We start from the raw sequence: 15,517 nt of genomic DNA, 5'->3' as shown, positions 1-15,517 counted from the left end.
AGGGCCCATTTAGGGGAAGTAGCTGGGGCCACATCGGGCCTCGAGGATCCGAGTGTGAGGTCGACAAGATATCAGGGAAGGGAGCGAGCGAGGGAGGCCCCCGCTGGAAATAGCTTCTGTGTTAGAACAAACGCCACCAAACGCCCGACACTGCGAGGCCTGGAGCTAACTGGGCTGGCGCCGCCCGAGCCCCGGGCTGAGAGCCGGGAGGCTGGGAAGTGATGGGACCTGGGGACCCGAGCTGGAGAGTGCGACCCCCAGCCCAACTTTTTTGCCTGGCATAGAGAGCAGGGACCGGACAGGTTTCAAACGGATTCGAGTCCCTAGAAAAGCAAAAACAGACTGGGCGGAGTATGGGGTGGGGGCTGGCTAGTGGAACTGCTGAGTGTGTGTGAATAAGGGGGGTGGGAGTGGGAGCAGAAGACAGCTCTTCCTTCACAACACCTAGTGCAGGAAAAGAAAAATAAAATCTCTTCCTAAATACCCCACCCCCCGCCACCCACCCACCACCAACTACCATCACCACCACGGCTAGTGGGCCCAAAGAAACAGCTCGCTGCTTTTAATTTGGGGACCTATGTTAATGAAGTTGGTAATTAATTCGTCGCTTTGTTGTCGGTTCTTATACTGTATGTGTAATCAAATGTGGCCGTCCTTGGGATTTACAGCAATTAACGAATTACGGGAGTGCGCACGAGGCAGCAAGCCCTCAGCAGCCGGGCTGGGCTCCGGCTCCTGCTCGGCCTGGGGCTGGGGACTTCGCGGCCGCGGCCCCCGTCACAGGTGTCTCTAGAGCTTTGGGCCCTGGCGGCCCCTCTAGCCCCCGAGGGGCCCGGGGCCCGCCCAGCTCCTTCCCGGCCCTCTGCAACAGCTCCAGTCCGGAGACCCGCTGGCTGTCACGTTCCCAGGAGTCAAGACTTTCTAGGGGCCCGGGCGGGGGGGAGGGTGAGTACGGACCTTTTTTTCTCACCCCACCCCCACTGTACTGAAATACCTGGCGACCGCCCCCGAAGCCTTTAATGGGGATGGTGGTGGGGAGGGGGTACCAGTGCCCCAGGCGTTATGACCCTCTTGGCGCTGGCTGTCGGAGGCACTGGTTGGGTGCGCTTGGTCAGAGTCACGATGCTTTCGATGAAGGAAAGGCAAATCCACCCCGATCGCTAGAAGCAGAGTCCCCTTCCTACCCCTAGAAAAGACAACGTTTCCCCCAGTTTGATCACAATGATGCTTAAAGCATAAAAGAGCCGAAGAAGAAAAATGGACGTTGTGGATCTGGCAGAGGGGAAGGCCGGAGGGAGGCCTCGGGGACAGTAGGCATAGGGTGGGATGCAGAAATATCAGAACATGCTCTTGCGAGCTCCACCAAGTAAACCATTTTGGGCTGGGAGATCCATCTGCTGTAGGGTTCAGTGTCCAGGGAAACCTTTCAAGCCCGATGTAGAGGTTTGCGATGTCCTCCCAGATGGCGAGGGCAGCTGAATCTCCCTAAAAATCCCCCTGTTCTATTTGACAGGGGCAGATTTATGCGTGGTGGGGCGTGAGAGGGTTTTGCCCTTCCAGCGGCCGGCAGCAGACAGCTCCCGCTTCTCCTTTGCACTCTAGTCTAATAACTTCGCAGAAATACCGGGCCAATAAACTACGAGTTGGAAATGGACAGTGTTAAATAAACAAGGGTCTCTTTAAAATTCTCATCCACTTCAGATGTCTAAAGTAAGATTGTGATGATTTTGTCACGGTTTGGTAAATTTACCCCTTTAAGAGGCTTTCATAAATCCCAGAACACACCTTCAGCCAGATTTGAATATAGATTTAGGTTTTAAAACCCAGAAGCTGGAAACACCGCTTTATCAAAGAGAATTTCCCTTTAGCTTAGCAATGTGCTGAAGCTCTTAAAAGATTGGATCTGAGAGAGAGAGACACAGAGGAGAAAGAGAACTAGAGACAGAGAGAGGCAGACAGGGAGGGGGGGGGGAAGACTTTCTTTTTCTTTCTAGAGGAATTCTGCCCAGACTCTGCAGCAGTTGGTAGCAGGCAAGCTTTCTCCTGGGTGTCGCCTGGAAAAGTTGCAAAATTGTTCTTCACCTGTAAGAACATGCTCTTTATCTTCCAGTCTCTTCTTGTCAATTTGGAAATTGCAGACAGCCCGGCTCAGGTACAGTCCCCACAAACCCTATTCTAGGTCAGGAAAAAAGCCACTGGCTTTGGGGGAAGGGGGCTGAGCTCTTTTACTGAAAACCTTAGATGCTTGGTGGGAGAAAAAGACTCTTTGGATGAAAAGTCTAACTCTTGATTTTCAGTAAGTTCTTGAACTTCCAATTTACTATCTGTTCATTGTATTTCTGTGTTTAACTTTTCTGTGTCCTGTGTCTTCAACATTTTTTTTTCTATGAATCTGACTTACAGTAGCATGCTTTGTGTTTTTAGATAATTTTCATTAACAAGTGGGTGGTTTTTAATTGCCACTTGCACAATTATTTTGCTATGCATATGAGATATAAGCATTCAGAAGCTAAATTAAGAAAACCAATACGAAGGGAATCAAATTATTTGCCAGAGCTTGTGTGCAGTTTCCAGAATATGTCTGATGCTCATATTTTGAAATCAAAATTCATGCGTGGCACTAACTAGGCTCACTTTCTCCACCGCACAAGCCAGGCCAGTTTAAAATATTCCAAACTTTCCTCCAAGTTTATTAACTTTGGTGGGGGGGAGTGGGGGAGGGGGAGGGGAGAGAAGACATCCCAGGATTCTTCCAGGCTAATTAAAAAAGAAGAACAAAACCCATATTCCGTGAGAACATAGCCTCTTGAGGGAAAGGAGCCAGTTAGACTTCCTTAACACTGACTTCAGAAATATGAACATTAATTTCCAATCTTTTCAGCAATTCAGTGGACAGTGAGGGACTACATTTTGCCTTAGAAGCACCATAATACCTAGAAAGAAGTCATTTTTTCATTAGGTTTTTAGATATGTCTTTATTATAAACTTTGATGAGACTAACCATAATTTTTTAAATAGGGATTTAAGATTGGAAATGCAGACAGAATTTAGGGGAAAAAATAAGGCAACAGATCACTTATAAATTAAGCTTGGGTCTCTCACTCCCTGCACTGCGGTTGCCTCAAAAAAGAGGGTAAGGGAGGAAGAAACAACTTCAAAGATAGGATTGTGCTGTCTCGATAAAAGAGTAGGGAGGCAAACTCCAAATGTGAAAAAGAGGAAAAGAGGACCATGTTGTTCCGGAATGAAACGGATTAAGATTGTGTGACAAGTGCGAGATGTGGGGCTGTGAGACATTTATGAGCAGAGTGTGAGCCGGGAGCTGTGCCTCTGTCCCTGAGAGTGTGGGGACCAAGGGTGTGTGCAGAGTAAGGTTACGGTGAGGGATAGGAAGGGCATGTGTGGATGTGAGACAGAGAGAAGTGTGAGGCAGGTCTGTGTATGTGTGTGTGGGTGTGTGTGTGTGTGTGTGTGTTAGGAGGGTGTGGATGGGAATGTGGATGGATTGATGAAGGGTGGTAGCTGTCAGTTTACATAATTTTCATCTCCTGGACCTGAAGTTTCCTTGAAATCAATTCTACTGCAGGCAGCAGCCTTGAGCTTACAGAGCTGATATAAAACAACCATTACAGTCCAATATCTTGCCTGTTTGCAAACTTCATTTAAAACTGGGGAAAAAAAGACCCAGGAATGGTTTTGTAAGAAAGGAAAAAAAGAAGAAAAGAAAACCACAGTGAAGCTTTAAACTAGTTTGGATAAATCTCTAATCTTTTATTTGTAACCTTTTACAAGCTTTATTTCCCGTATATGAAAAGCTTCTTTTATATGGGCACGACAGACTTTTCCTTTGGATTTTTAATTAGAGTCCATCAATTGTAGCCATATTTAAGAATCAATATAAAGTAATCCTTCGAGATGTGATAAGGTTTTAATCGAAAATCTAATTTCCCTCTCTTTGCAGATCATTTTAAGGGGCTGGTTGATAAAAAAAAAAAAAAAAAAGTTCAATTTTTAAAAGATAGACACCTAAAACCTGGAAAAGACCATGTCTACAAGAAACCAACTGATGTTGCCTTACAAAGAAAAAGTCTGGCGGTTGTTGGGAACTTTTTTTTTTTTCAACTTAGAAGAATTTGACTTATTTTTCTCTCAAACAGTATTCCCTAATGCGGCTCCTATGAGAGTATTCACATTGAATGGAGAAAGAAAAAGACAGAAATTATTTGTCTGAAACAGTATTTCATACGCAAAAGATAGCAACCTTAATTTTTTATTAACAAGAAAACCCAGAAATCTTGACATATCCCTTTCACCACATGGTCCCAGATTCCCAAGGTTAGAGAATAAATAACACACACTTTTTCATTTTTGTTCATGAATGCAAACTTCCCATTTTCGGATTCAGGAATGAATATTTCTGACCAATTTTAAAACTTCAAAATTAGAATTTTGCAATTTTTAATTTTTTTGCAACAATTGGAAAGTTGCTTATCTCGAAGGTATAGAATTTTAAACAGTTCTACCAGGGTCACTGGCTTTCAGTTTGTCTTAAAAGAGAAAAGAAAAGAAAATGAAAGCAAGGAAGAAAGCAAATAAACAAACAAACAAATAAAAACTAATTGTAGGTGCACAGTCCAGACCGTTTGTGCTGCTGAATGATTAATCTGAGGCATTTGTTCAAAGGCCGAACATTATCTAAATGTGCATAGTGCATTTCCAACATTCACCGCTTAGTTTAAGATCTGCAGATCATCCGTAAACTAGAAGGGACCCCCCCCCCAAAAAAAAGTTTATAGTATATTTTCAGGCAGTCACTGTACTTTTAAAAACTGTTGTATCTGTTAAGTGCATTTGGAAAAATGAACTCATCATGTTTGCTTTAAAAAATCTGAATGAGGTGTGTTTCAACATATTTGATAGCCATGCTTTTCTTTTATCTGCAGAAATTTCAATTTATTTAAAAGCCTGGCGTTTAATGCACTACATGACCGCATGAATTTTAGAGGAGCCCTCTTGTATTTCTCTGTAATCGTGTCTAATGAAAACCCGGGATTTTCCATTATTTAAAAAAAAGTGAAAATATAATGCATCTTCATTAGGAAAATTGACTGCTGTGCTCACGACAGTTCTTAATTGAAAAGGCAACCTATTTTAATGGTGTGGTTGAGAAGAAGATTACATACTTTATCCAAACACAAAGACAATTAATAATGAGAAGCAGGCTGCTGCCATTAACTCTAATGCAGTTGCATCAATGTCAGTGAAAAGTGCTCATACCTGAGATACACGGTGCAAACTCCCCCGGCTCCCTCCTTTCCCAATTCACCCACTTCTTAATTTGAGTTTCTTAATGTGCAAGCGCCAGGGCCGGCTGTGGTCAGGCGGGCTATTTTCTGGCAAGTGCGGCGCGGGACTGGACGCCCCTGCCGGCGGGTCGCCGGGTCTCGAGCTGCGCCGCCCCGCTGGAGGCGCCCGGGCTGCCTGGCTCTCCGCGCAAACCTCGCGCCCTTCCGTTTGCGCGCGCGGAGCCGGGTGAGGGCGGCCGCGGCTCCCGCGCGATGGAGGATTTGGAAGCTTAGAGCCACCTGGTACATTTTGAGATATTTAGCAAACCAGACTGGGCTGCCTCGGAAACTGGGTTCTGTTCTGACTCCTTTGCAGAAAAGTTATGAGGAAAAACATCTTGTAAAATTAAGGTTATGTTTGGCGGGTACAGTCGTGAACGCACATGGTCATCCGGCGAATCAGCCAAGTTTTCCAAAGCGCCCCCTCTCCGGCTCTCAGGCCAGGGGAGCAAAGCTTACGTGTGTGCGTGTGTGCGCGCGCGCGTGTCTCTGTGTCTGCGTGTGTGCTCGCAAGCGCGTGTGGGTTTGGGGTGGGGGAACATCCCGACCTTTCTACACCCTAGTGCGTCCCAACTTCTGACTGGGAGGAGACGTCGGCGGCCTCTGGTCTTTTCCCTTTTTGGGCGAGGTGCGGCCAGCTGAGACCTCACGCCGGCCGCCTCGGACCCAGGGCGCCGAGCTAGGGGAGACAGCGTGGGACTGGGGGACCCCCGGGATCCCGCCCTCGGCGCGGAAGGAGTGGTAGTCCTTGGTGCCGGGCCTGATCCTTGAGACTGCCGGCCTTCCAGGGCGCCAGGACTCGAGGACGCGGTTTTCTTCCGCAGTCCCAAGACCCCCGGGGCCGTTACAGCTTGGGGAAGGGGCAAACTCTGTTTGGTCTCCACGAAGTGCTTCGATGTTCGCGAAAGGGTAGGCCCTTCTTGCTTGGCGTCCTAAACCCCTCGGAACTGGCTCTGCCCCTGCCTCTTCCCCAGCACAGTCTCCCAGCTAAGGCTCAGACAGCCGGGGAAAGAGGCGCCCCCATCAGTATCCCCCACAACCCGCCCCAGTGTGAGCCTGGGCGCGGCTGCAGGCTGACAGGCGCACTGTGACCAGGCCGTCACTTCTCTTCACCAAAGATTAGATGGGGAGCGTGCACCCTCTGGGGAGTTCGCAAAGCTTCTCGCTTTGATCAGCCAAGCACAGTGCGAGGGAGAGATATTGCTGGGGTCTGAGTCCATCGGAAGTGTCTAGGAGAGAAGAGAGAAGAGCAGGTAGTCGCTTTGGCGGCTGACCTGCGGACACCTGCACACATCCAGCCTCGTGGAGAAGGAAGGACCCTGTCCTCCAAGGCCAACTGAATACACTCTCCTCCCTTGAGGCATAGCCTCACAGGAAAGCTCCTTCCACAAATGCACGCTTCCCTCTGCATCCGTCAGTATCCTGGGGCCAGCTCCGTTGTCCCTCAATCAAGCATACCCCACTTCCTTCCCTGCTTCCATCGATTTATCTACAGACTTCCTATAGACTTGCCACTTTTGTGATTTTGCCCACGGGCTAGGTAGCCTCTTCAAGACTCTGAAGACAAGCAGGCCTGGAGATATCCACGAAGCCCCAGGTACCTGCTCTTCCTCCCTTAGGGCAGGTGAGTCTCTAGAACATTGTAACCTCCCTTTGGTGAGAGTCAACTATCAGCTACTTGGTGTGGTCTAGGAATCTTCTCGCCTCCTTTGCAGCTTTCCATCAATGTTAGATAAGCCTCCTTGCATGATGAATCTAGAGTTTCACCTGTTCATTTTAAATGCCTTTTTCAGATTGCAAACGTTGAAGTACTCAGTTACTATTTATCAACCAAGCTCTGGTTTCTGCTTTTGGTGAGGCCATGTGTGTCAGCTGGAGTAAGGAGGACACCAGGTCTCCCAGGGATAGCTTGAAGTCTAGATGTCTTACTTGCCCAACAACATAAGAGCAAAAACAGACTTGCTTCCATTTGTGAATCTGTTTCTTAGCATTTAACCTATGGATGCTTGGAGGCATCTTTATTAGCAAGTGTCTGACTTTGGATAGCCACTCAATAATGACATTCCTAATCATTTATTGAATACCATTTAAATGAGTTCAACCACAGACAGTAACTCTTAGCCTAAATGGCAGCTTTCTGGCAGCTTATTCAGCCAATGAACATGCAAAAAGTGAAAGATATCATTGCTTCCAATACTTGCTCCCAAATATGACAATGAAAGCCATCACTTAAGGGACATACAGATCACCTACGTGTAGATGGTGTATTCTGGGTTACTGGAAAAGCAGTAACCCTTTTGATTATGCTCTTTTGTATTTGATGGACAAAATGTGTCAGATAAGCACAGAAGAAACAAGCATGGAGTATAGACCTTGAGTATCAACAGAATCTTGGGCTTAAGTCTACACTGACCTTTTCCTACTGCTTCAACCAAAAACCAGAAGTAGTGGTTGAAGTGGTTGAAGTCTTTCTCTAACAAAAAGACATTCTGTAAACATGAGATATTCACCAAGGAATTGGAGGGAAACCAAACAATTTCATTATCATCAAGAAATATTTTTAATATCCTGGTAGTTGGCATTGGGTAAATATAACTTCAGTCAAGTCTACAGTCTTAATGAAAACATTTTAGTAAAAGTAAACAACATTTTACATTAGACCATATATTCTTAAATGCAGTTGCACATTTTGATCAATTTGGTTTATTAACCAATTGGTGCACACATGGTGGGATGGATAAATTTGTTTTTTTTCATGTGCAAAAATATTTATTGAAGTCTCTGATTTATCTAAAGATTTGTGATTATCAAGCCAGGACATCTCTAGAGCATAAGTACTTTTTCAAAAGTTTATTGTAACATGAACTCACGTTCATTCATTCATTCGTGTATGCATTCAACAAGCATATCTGGGCGCCTACTACGTAGTAGGCAATTGTCAGGAATTGATTATGTCTAGAGGTTTGTATTTTTCTCATTTCAAATAATCGAATAGTAATAATAAACATCTGATCTAAAAGTTTTCATTACTCTCTTCTGGCCGAAAATTAAGCCTGGAGAGATTTGCTCTAAGTTGTAAGGACCTGTACTGCTCATCCATAGCAATGTTCCCAGGGAAAGCTGTAGGAATTGTTTGCATGAACTGACAGAAGTATATGACTTTTAATGTTCAAATCTAATTTGCTTCTAAAAAATAAAATCAGAAGGCAGCTCAGTATGATTTATTGTGTGTTTAGAATATGTGCTCCTTAGTAAAAAATGATTTTTTGATGGGAATAAAACAAACTTTAGATTTAACTCTATATTCTTTTAGTTCATCTGTAAAAGATAGAGACCATATATGCATATATGCCATCATTACATTCTTATCTTATTTCAAACAGAATGTAAAAGCAAGTATTCAATTAATTATAAATACAATTTACTTTTAAAAAACCCCTTTCTGGGCTAGAAGTAGTTACTGTTATTTATTTATGTCCATTTTAGCTTCAACTGCTTGCCAGTCCTAGAAATTAATGGGTTTAATTTCCCCTCGAATTTAGGATTTTTTGAGTAACAACTTACACTCAAATGTAGTCTTTCTTCCACAAATTCTCTCCCTCTCTATTTTATTCACTTTCCATTCATAACACAGACATTACCATGGAAGTTTTCATAGGTTATTGATGGAGTTATTGAACGTGCTGATCAAATAACAGATTAAAACTGAGTCTCCATGAGGTGGCCAGTGCATGAAGGTTTCTTTTTTTCTGAAGAATTCTCACAGGAAGAATTAAATGCTACTTCTTACAAATCAGTCCTACTGATCTAGTGTGTGTTTGGACACACTAGAGACTTTGAGCCACATCCTCACCAATAGTACTTTACCTTTTGGGTATGAATTGTGGGTAATAGTGCCCGTGCATAGCCTGTGGTCTGTAGAGAAGCCATATTGATTAATAGTTTTCATGCAAATCATTCAGCACGTTGAGGAATTTTTTTTTAATCCCCAAACCTCTAAAAACTCATTCTTTATTTTTCAAATTTGGTCTTTTTAATTTCCTTCACAGCTAAGAAGGTATGAGAGCCCCTTTGTTCTGGAGCTGCTGATTCTGGTATTCAAGGTGTTTGTTTGTTCCAAGGACTGCACTTATGATTTTAAAGTGCCATAAATTCTTCAAACTAAGCTCCTACGGTCTTTATACCACCTTACCAGCTTAGATTGTGTGATCCTAAGAATGAAAAAAAAAAAGTTTTTATGAGATTAGGTAGCTATTCATATTATAAATATGAATTTATTAAATTTAACTGGCAAAAAGATCTATTATGAGTAAAGAAGGTGAAAATATAAGCTTAAAATATTCAGGACTGAGAAGAGAGCATTGAATTTCTGATTCTCTCTGTAGGTGGGGTGTGAAATAGAATGCTAGTATTGCTGAGCCAGAATGCTTGCCTATTTTTACACTTCCGTAAGAGATGTGGGCAATGGAAAGGGATACTTATGGAAGTACAACAGGGTTTATTTAAAAGTTCATCAGGCTTAAGGAGGGCAGTATTTGCCTTATGGAAGACAGTGGGTCTCTTGATGCCCAAAAATGTATATGAGAAAGACAGTGAAATGAAAAGGAGATGAGAATCCAGACACTCCATCAGCAGCCTTACCCTGTGACAGACCCAGAGGCAACTCCAAAGCCACCAGGGCAACTGCCTGTTCAGTTTGCCAAAGAGCCAGATGCTGTTGCTTGGAAGAATCTCTTCCACAGCTTGATGTCTGGGTCCTGTGATTGCCATCCAAAGAACAGTGGTGGGGCATGCTGGGATGAATGCAATCCCGGCATCCCACTACAGTGTTTTCTTTTTTAAAAAAGAGTCATTTTAAATTAAACAAGTTTTAAAACTCACATATTATTTTTGAAAATGTAAAAACGAAATTGGAGGATAATAGTACAAGGCAAGGCTGTCTATTTGAAAAAAAAAAATCCGCTTAAAACTTAACTTTGCTTATGGGTCATTTTAATTTATCCCATGAGGAATGGGACATTTAGAAGAGACAAAAGACCATCCACCATTCACAGTGATGAAATAAAAATCACTACAATCTAGAAGAATGGTGGTACAAATAATACTTATTGCTTACGTTACTCACTATGATCATTTACAATATTTATTTAAATAAAATAAAGTAAGATATTCGATATTGCATTTTGTAATAGAATTTTGATTGTGGGTGCCACTGAACATGTGCTTAAATAAAAAAGGCAGTAAGAAAAATCATTAGTGACATTTAAGGGGAAAAATCATGCCTGCCTGAGTGTCTGATGAGTCACTAACATCTCTTCTTAAATATTATCAGTATTGTCACATGAAGCAGCATCTCTCCTTTTCAAAATATGTGTTAATATTTGCTGTGTTGTAGCTAAGTGAATAATAGCTGCTGTACGTCTTTGAGTCACTCAGACTACTTCAACAAATGAATGTCATTTGATCCTAGTGTACAGCCAACACCTTTGCTTTTCCATGTAATCTTTTATTTTTTGTAATTATGGGAATTTTTTCCCCTTATATTCCCAGACTTTGTCTAATAGCCTAATGGTAAGTGCCTGAGCACCACAGTAAATCTATAATTTCTTTAATCATTGTGATCAATGTGAATCATGGCATGATTAATGTGGCTGGGGTAATAGGTAATGGTTAAAAAGATAATCAAAATATTTGGATAGTAATAACTCACTATACAGCAGTGTTTCTCAACCAGGGACAATTTTGTCCCCCCAGGGGAGATGTGGCAATGTCTGGAGATGTTTTTAGTCATCACAACTCTCATCTACTGGGTAGAGATCAGGAATGCTGCTCAACATCCTGCACTACAGAGGACAGCACCCTACAACAGAGAATTGTCTGGCCCAAAGTGTTAATAGTTCCAAGGTTGAAAAATCCTGGTGTAGAGAATGGATAACATGTATAATGATATTGACATTTTAAAAAGTTTGGTGACTACCAAAATATAGATAGCTCTGTAGTGCTGTTAATCTAGATAAAAAGAAAAAAAAATCAGTAACAGATATTTTCAAATATCTTCACATTTGGGATCATATTGACAAAGTATAAAGGCATAATATTGTCACTTTCTATAAGATATGTTTCTCATCCTCACTTCAATTATTTTTTAAGCACATAGTTAGCTACAACTGGATGACATCAACAGCAGCTTGGGGATATCATGTTCCTATTTCATAAACAGAATACTAATTCAACAGGAAAAACATATAAAAGAATTTTCAGTTTTTAAATTTTCTTCGATTCCAAAATTTCCTTCCAAATAATTTAAAAAATACATAAACTTATAAAGAGGAAAATGAAAGACATCTTTAATCTGGCCATCTTAAGCTTTTAGTTTCTTTAAACTCAAACTTGTATCTATGGACATTGATTTCTTAATATAGGACAAAATACTGATCACCAAAATATTTTGTTATGGTTAAGTTTTCATGATATTAACTCCTTTGTCTAGCACATGTAAAGTGAAATTTATCGTTGTTTTCCTAATTGTTCTGTCCATACCAGTTTGCCTCCCTTTTTTTTGAGTGTGGATTTATTGGATTTTTTTTTCTTTTCTTTCTTTCTTCCTTTACTTCTTTTCTTTCTTTCTTTTGTAATGTATTCAGTTATATTAAGTGGAAGACATCTCCCCATAGAGAAACTGGCTTGGACCTCACCTGCCTTATCTGTTTATATCTTGTAGGACTAGTATTCTCCAACACTATGTATGACTTGTCTCCTAGTCATTTCTTCTTAAGTCAGATGTTTAGAACTAATATTCCCCAACACTATGTATGACTTGTGTACTAGTAATTTTTTCTTAACTCAGGTGTTTATGCTGCCGAGCTAAAGTTATTTAACAGGTAATAGTTTTGCCTCAGTTAAATCTATGGGTGAAGATATTTCCACTGGGCAAGACTAAGGTGGTAGTTACAGTTACCAATGGGTTTGGGCAGGGAGACAGGCACAGAGCCCTTGTTAGGGAATGAAACCCAGAGAGAAGGGAGAGGAGAACTGCCAGAAGATAGAGCAGCCTAACATGGACAAATTACAGAAGGAAAGAGGACAAGAGGACGATAATGCCATAATGCACAGCCTTTAAATAACACATTGAACAACAATGAGTTTGCATTTAGCATTTGGGCAGTGCTATCATCTGAATGTTTGTGTCCCTCCAAAATTCATGTTAAAATCCTAACCCCTAAGGTGATGCCGTTACGAGATGGGGACTTTGGGAAGTGATTTGGGAAGTGATTCATGAGGGAGCCCTCATGAATGGGATTAGTGTCCTTATAAAAGAGACCCCAGAGAGACCCTTACCCCTTCCATCTTGCTGTGAGGACAGAGCAAGAAGGTGCCCTCTATAAACCAGAAAGCAGGCCATCACCAGACACCAAATCTGCCTCGATTTTGCACTTCCCAGTCTTCAGAATGGTGAGCAATAAATTTCTGTTGTTTTAAAGCTACCCAGTTTATGGTATTTTGTTATAGCAGCCCAAGTAGTCTAAGAAGGGCAGTTACATGACAAGACTTTTGCTTTATTTGAGGCATTAATCTTTGGTTTCCTCCCCAGACCCATATTATTAGGTTGATGCAAAAGTAGTTGCAGTTTTTGTCATTACTTTTAATGGCAAAAATTGCAATTTCTTTTGCACCAATACCTCTTGTCAGGGAAGCGGAGAAAAATTGGAAATGCGCCCACAATTTTCAGGGTTTATTTTTTCCAGGATTTTTTTTTCTTTTTTTTTTTTTAAATAAGATACCATGTTGTCCAGGTTGGAATGCAGTGGCTATTCACAGATGTGATCCCACTACTGATCAGCACTGGAGTTTTGGCCTGCTCCATTTCTGCCCTGAGCCGGTTCACCCCTCCTTGGGCAACCTGTTGGTCTTTTGCTCCCAGGAGGTCACCATATTGATGCTGAACTTAGTGCAAACATGCGATTGGTGTAGCACAGAACTCCTGGGCTCAAGCCATCCTCCTACCTCAGCTTCCCAAGTAGCTGGGACTAGAGGTGCATGCCACCACACCTGGCTTTTTCAGGAATTTAAAACAGTGACTAACTCAAGCTACCACAAGTTCTGCATTGGGCAACTGACAATGCCAATTTCATGGAAACCTCCCTGCTGCAATCCTGCCCCACCTGCAATATAAAACAAAAACTTCACTCAACAGTTTCTAGAGCAGAACTTCTTTTCCTCTTCACAAAATAGGTCTCACCCTTGGGTAATTAATAGGTGGCACATGCAAACAGTAACAGGGGAAGCTGTTTATTTGTTTGTTTGTTTGTTTTGAGAAGGAGTCTCGCTCTGTCGCCCAGGCTGCAGCGCAGTGGCGTGATCTCGGCTCGCTGCAAGCTTTGCCTCCCGGATTCAAGTGATTCTCCTGCCTCAGCCTCCTGAGTGGCTGCGACTACAGGCGCCCACCACCATGTCTGGCTAATTTTTTTTGGTATTTTTAGTAGAGACGGGGTTTCGCGTGTTAGCCAGGATAGTCTCGATCCCCTGACCTCGCGATCCACCCGCCTCGGCCTCCCAAAGTGCTGGAATTACAGGCGTGAGCCACCGTGCCCGGCCTTGTTTGTTTTTATGTACTCTGAGCAACAGAATTTAGAAGCCAGCTCTCTTGTGTCCACCAAGTTCAGGCACATGAAAGGGAATGTAGTGCTTGCTTCGGCAGCATATACACTAAAATTGGAACAACACAGAGAACATTAGTATGGCCCCTGTGTGAGAATGACATGCAAATTTGTGAACCATTCCGCATTTTTTAAATTACAAAACAAAAAATAAAAAAATAAAGAATGAGTACATAAGCAGGAATTTTTTTAAAGATTGCAAAAGGTTCAGTGAAGAGAAATGAAATATACCACAGAATGAATAATATGCCAGTCAGTAAAAAATATATGAGAGTTCACCTGAAGTATGGATCCTTTCCACGATAATGGGCAGACAAACCCTTTTGTCCTTAAGACTACAGAATCCCTTGTTCTGATTCTGTGTTTGGTCTTCCTCCTCATCAACTAGCTGATTATGGGTCTCTGCTGGGCCTCCTTTAGGTCCTGTTCATATCCAAAGTTGGCCTATGCCAACCTGGTCACTTCTCTGAATCAGGACTGACTTAGGAATTACAAAAAAATCTCGGTCTATGGGTGTTACTTGAAGTTTGAAATTTAATGTCAAGTGTCTTCATCAACTTTATGTCTATAGGTCTAGATATTTCTGTTCCTATTATGGTACAAATATCAGAGATGGCTCCTCATTTAATTGTGTAGTCATCTGTAAGTTGTTATGACTGCCAATTATAAAACTCGTTTACTTTTGTTCTGCTGCTGTAGAGAAAGGGGTCTACACATCCGCCCTAGTGTTGATAGAAAGGGAATGGTAACTACTCTGGTTACTGCCTGGAGTTTTCTTTTTTATTTCAGTCACTTACTTGTACATCTTTGGCTGGAGGATACTCCTTTTTTATATTCTTACATGCACTTCCATCATTAACTAAAAAATTAACTAAAGAACCGTGTGCTTCTTTACTGGGGTTTTGTGTTTTACATGAGGCCCATTTGTATGTGGTTTGTATATACAACACATTCTTCTCCCAAGAATGCTAAAAACAAAGAGAAGGAAGGAAGGAAGGAAGGAAGGAAGGAAGGAAAGAAGGAAGGAAAGAAGGAAGGACAAAGAGAGATAGAAAAAGAAAGAGAGAAGAAAGAGACAGGAAAGAAAGAAAGAGACAGGCAGAAAGAAAGAAAGAGAGAAAGAAAGAAAAAGAAAGAGAAACATAGTATACATGGCCCAGGGAGCACTCTAGCACTCTACTCTTGGGACTTGGGCTGAGTACAGGGCCTACTTTGGTCACTGTTCTTTAAAACACAAAGGATGTGGACAACCCAAAGTGAACAGAAAGAGCTATTATGATAGAAATGTCTTATGGTCATCTCTATGAGCATAGCACATCAAGGGTAGGTTTGTTAAACTTGATGAAGAATGGCTAAAGAGAGAATCCAATTAATGTCTTGAAAAGCATGGATATTTTCTAGAAGAGGAATTTTTATAATAGTTCTCCATACCTTGAGAGATCCAAGATGATGAAAGAACTTAACATAGGAGCTGTTTCAGCAGAAACACAGACTCACATCCCCAGCTTAGCTATC

General features: G+C 42.1%; 1 protein-coding gene and 1 non-coding gene across 2 annotated transcripts in view; both read left to right on the top strand.

Annotated features, from left to right (window-relative positions):
- The window catches only part of LOC105473727 (uncharacterized), a 118,620-nt gene that overhangs the window by 2,018 nt on the left and 101,085 nt on the right, over positions 1-15,517 (top strand). The window contains exons 2-3 of the mRNA XM_011727675.2: positions 669-945; positions 1,995-2,152. Of these exons, the coding sequence (XP_011725977.1) occupies positions 669-945; positions 1,995-2,152 (435 nt within the window). The remainder of the gene's footprint in view (positions 1-668; positions 946-1,994; positions 2,153-15,517) is intronic.
- On the top strand, positions 14,028-14,134 carry LOC112425194 (U6 spliceosomal RNA). The gene has a single exon (XR_003016262.2). It is a non-coding gene; the product is annotated as a U6 spliceosomal RNA (small nuclear RNA).

The sequence above is a fragment of the Macaca nemestrina genome, chromosome 7 (genome assembly GCF_043159975.1).
Source record: "Macaca nemestrina isolate mMacNem1 chromosome 7, mMacNem.hap1, whole genome shotgun sequence".
NCBI classification, from domain to species: Eukaryota; Metazoa; Chordata; class Mammalia; order Primates; family Cercopithecidae; genus Macaca; species Macaca nemestrina.
Note: the sequence above shows the minus strand (reverse complement) of the source record. Positions and strands in the feature narration are given on the sequence as shown.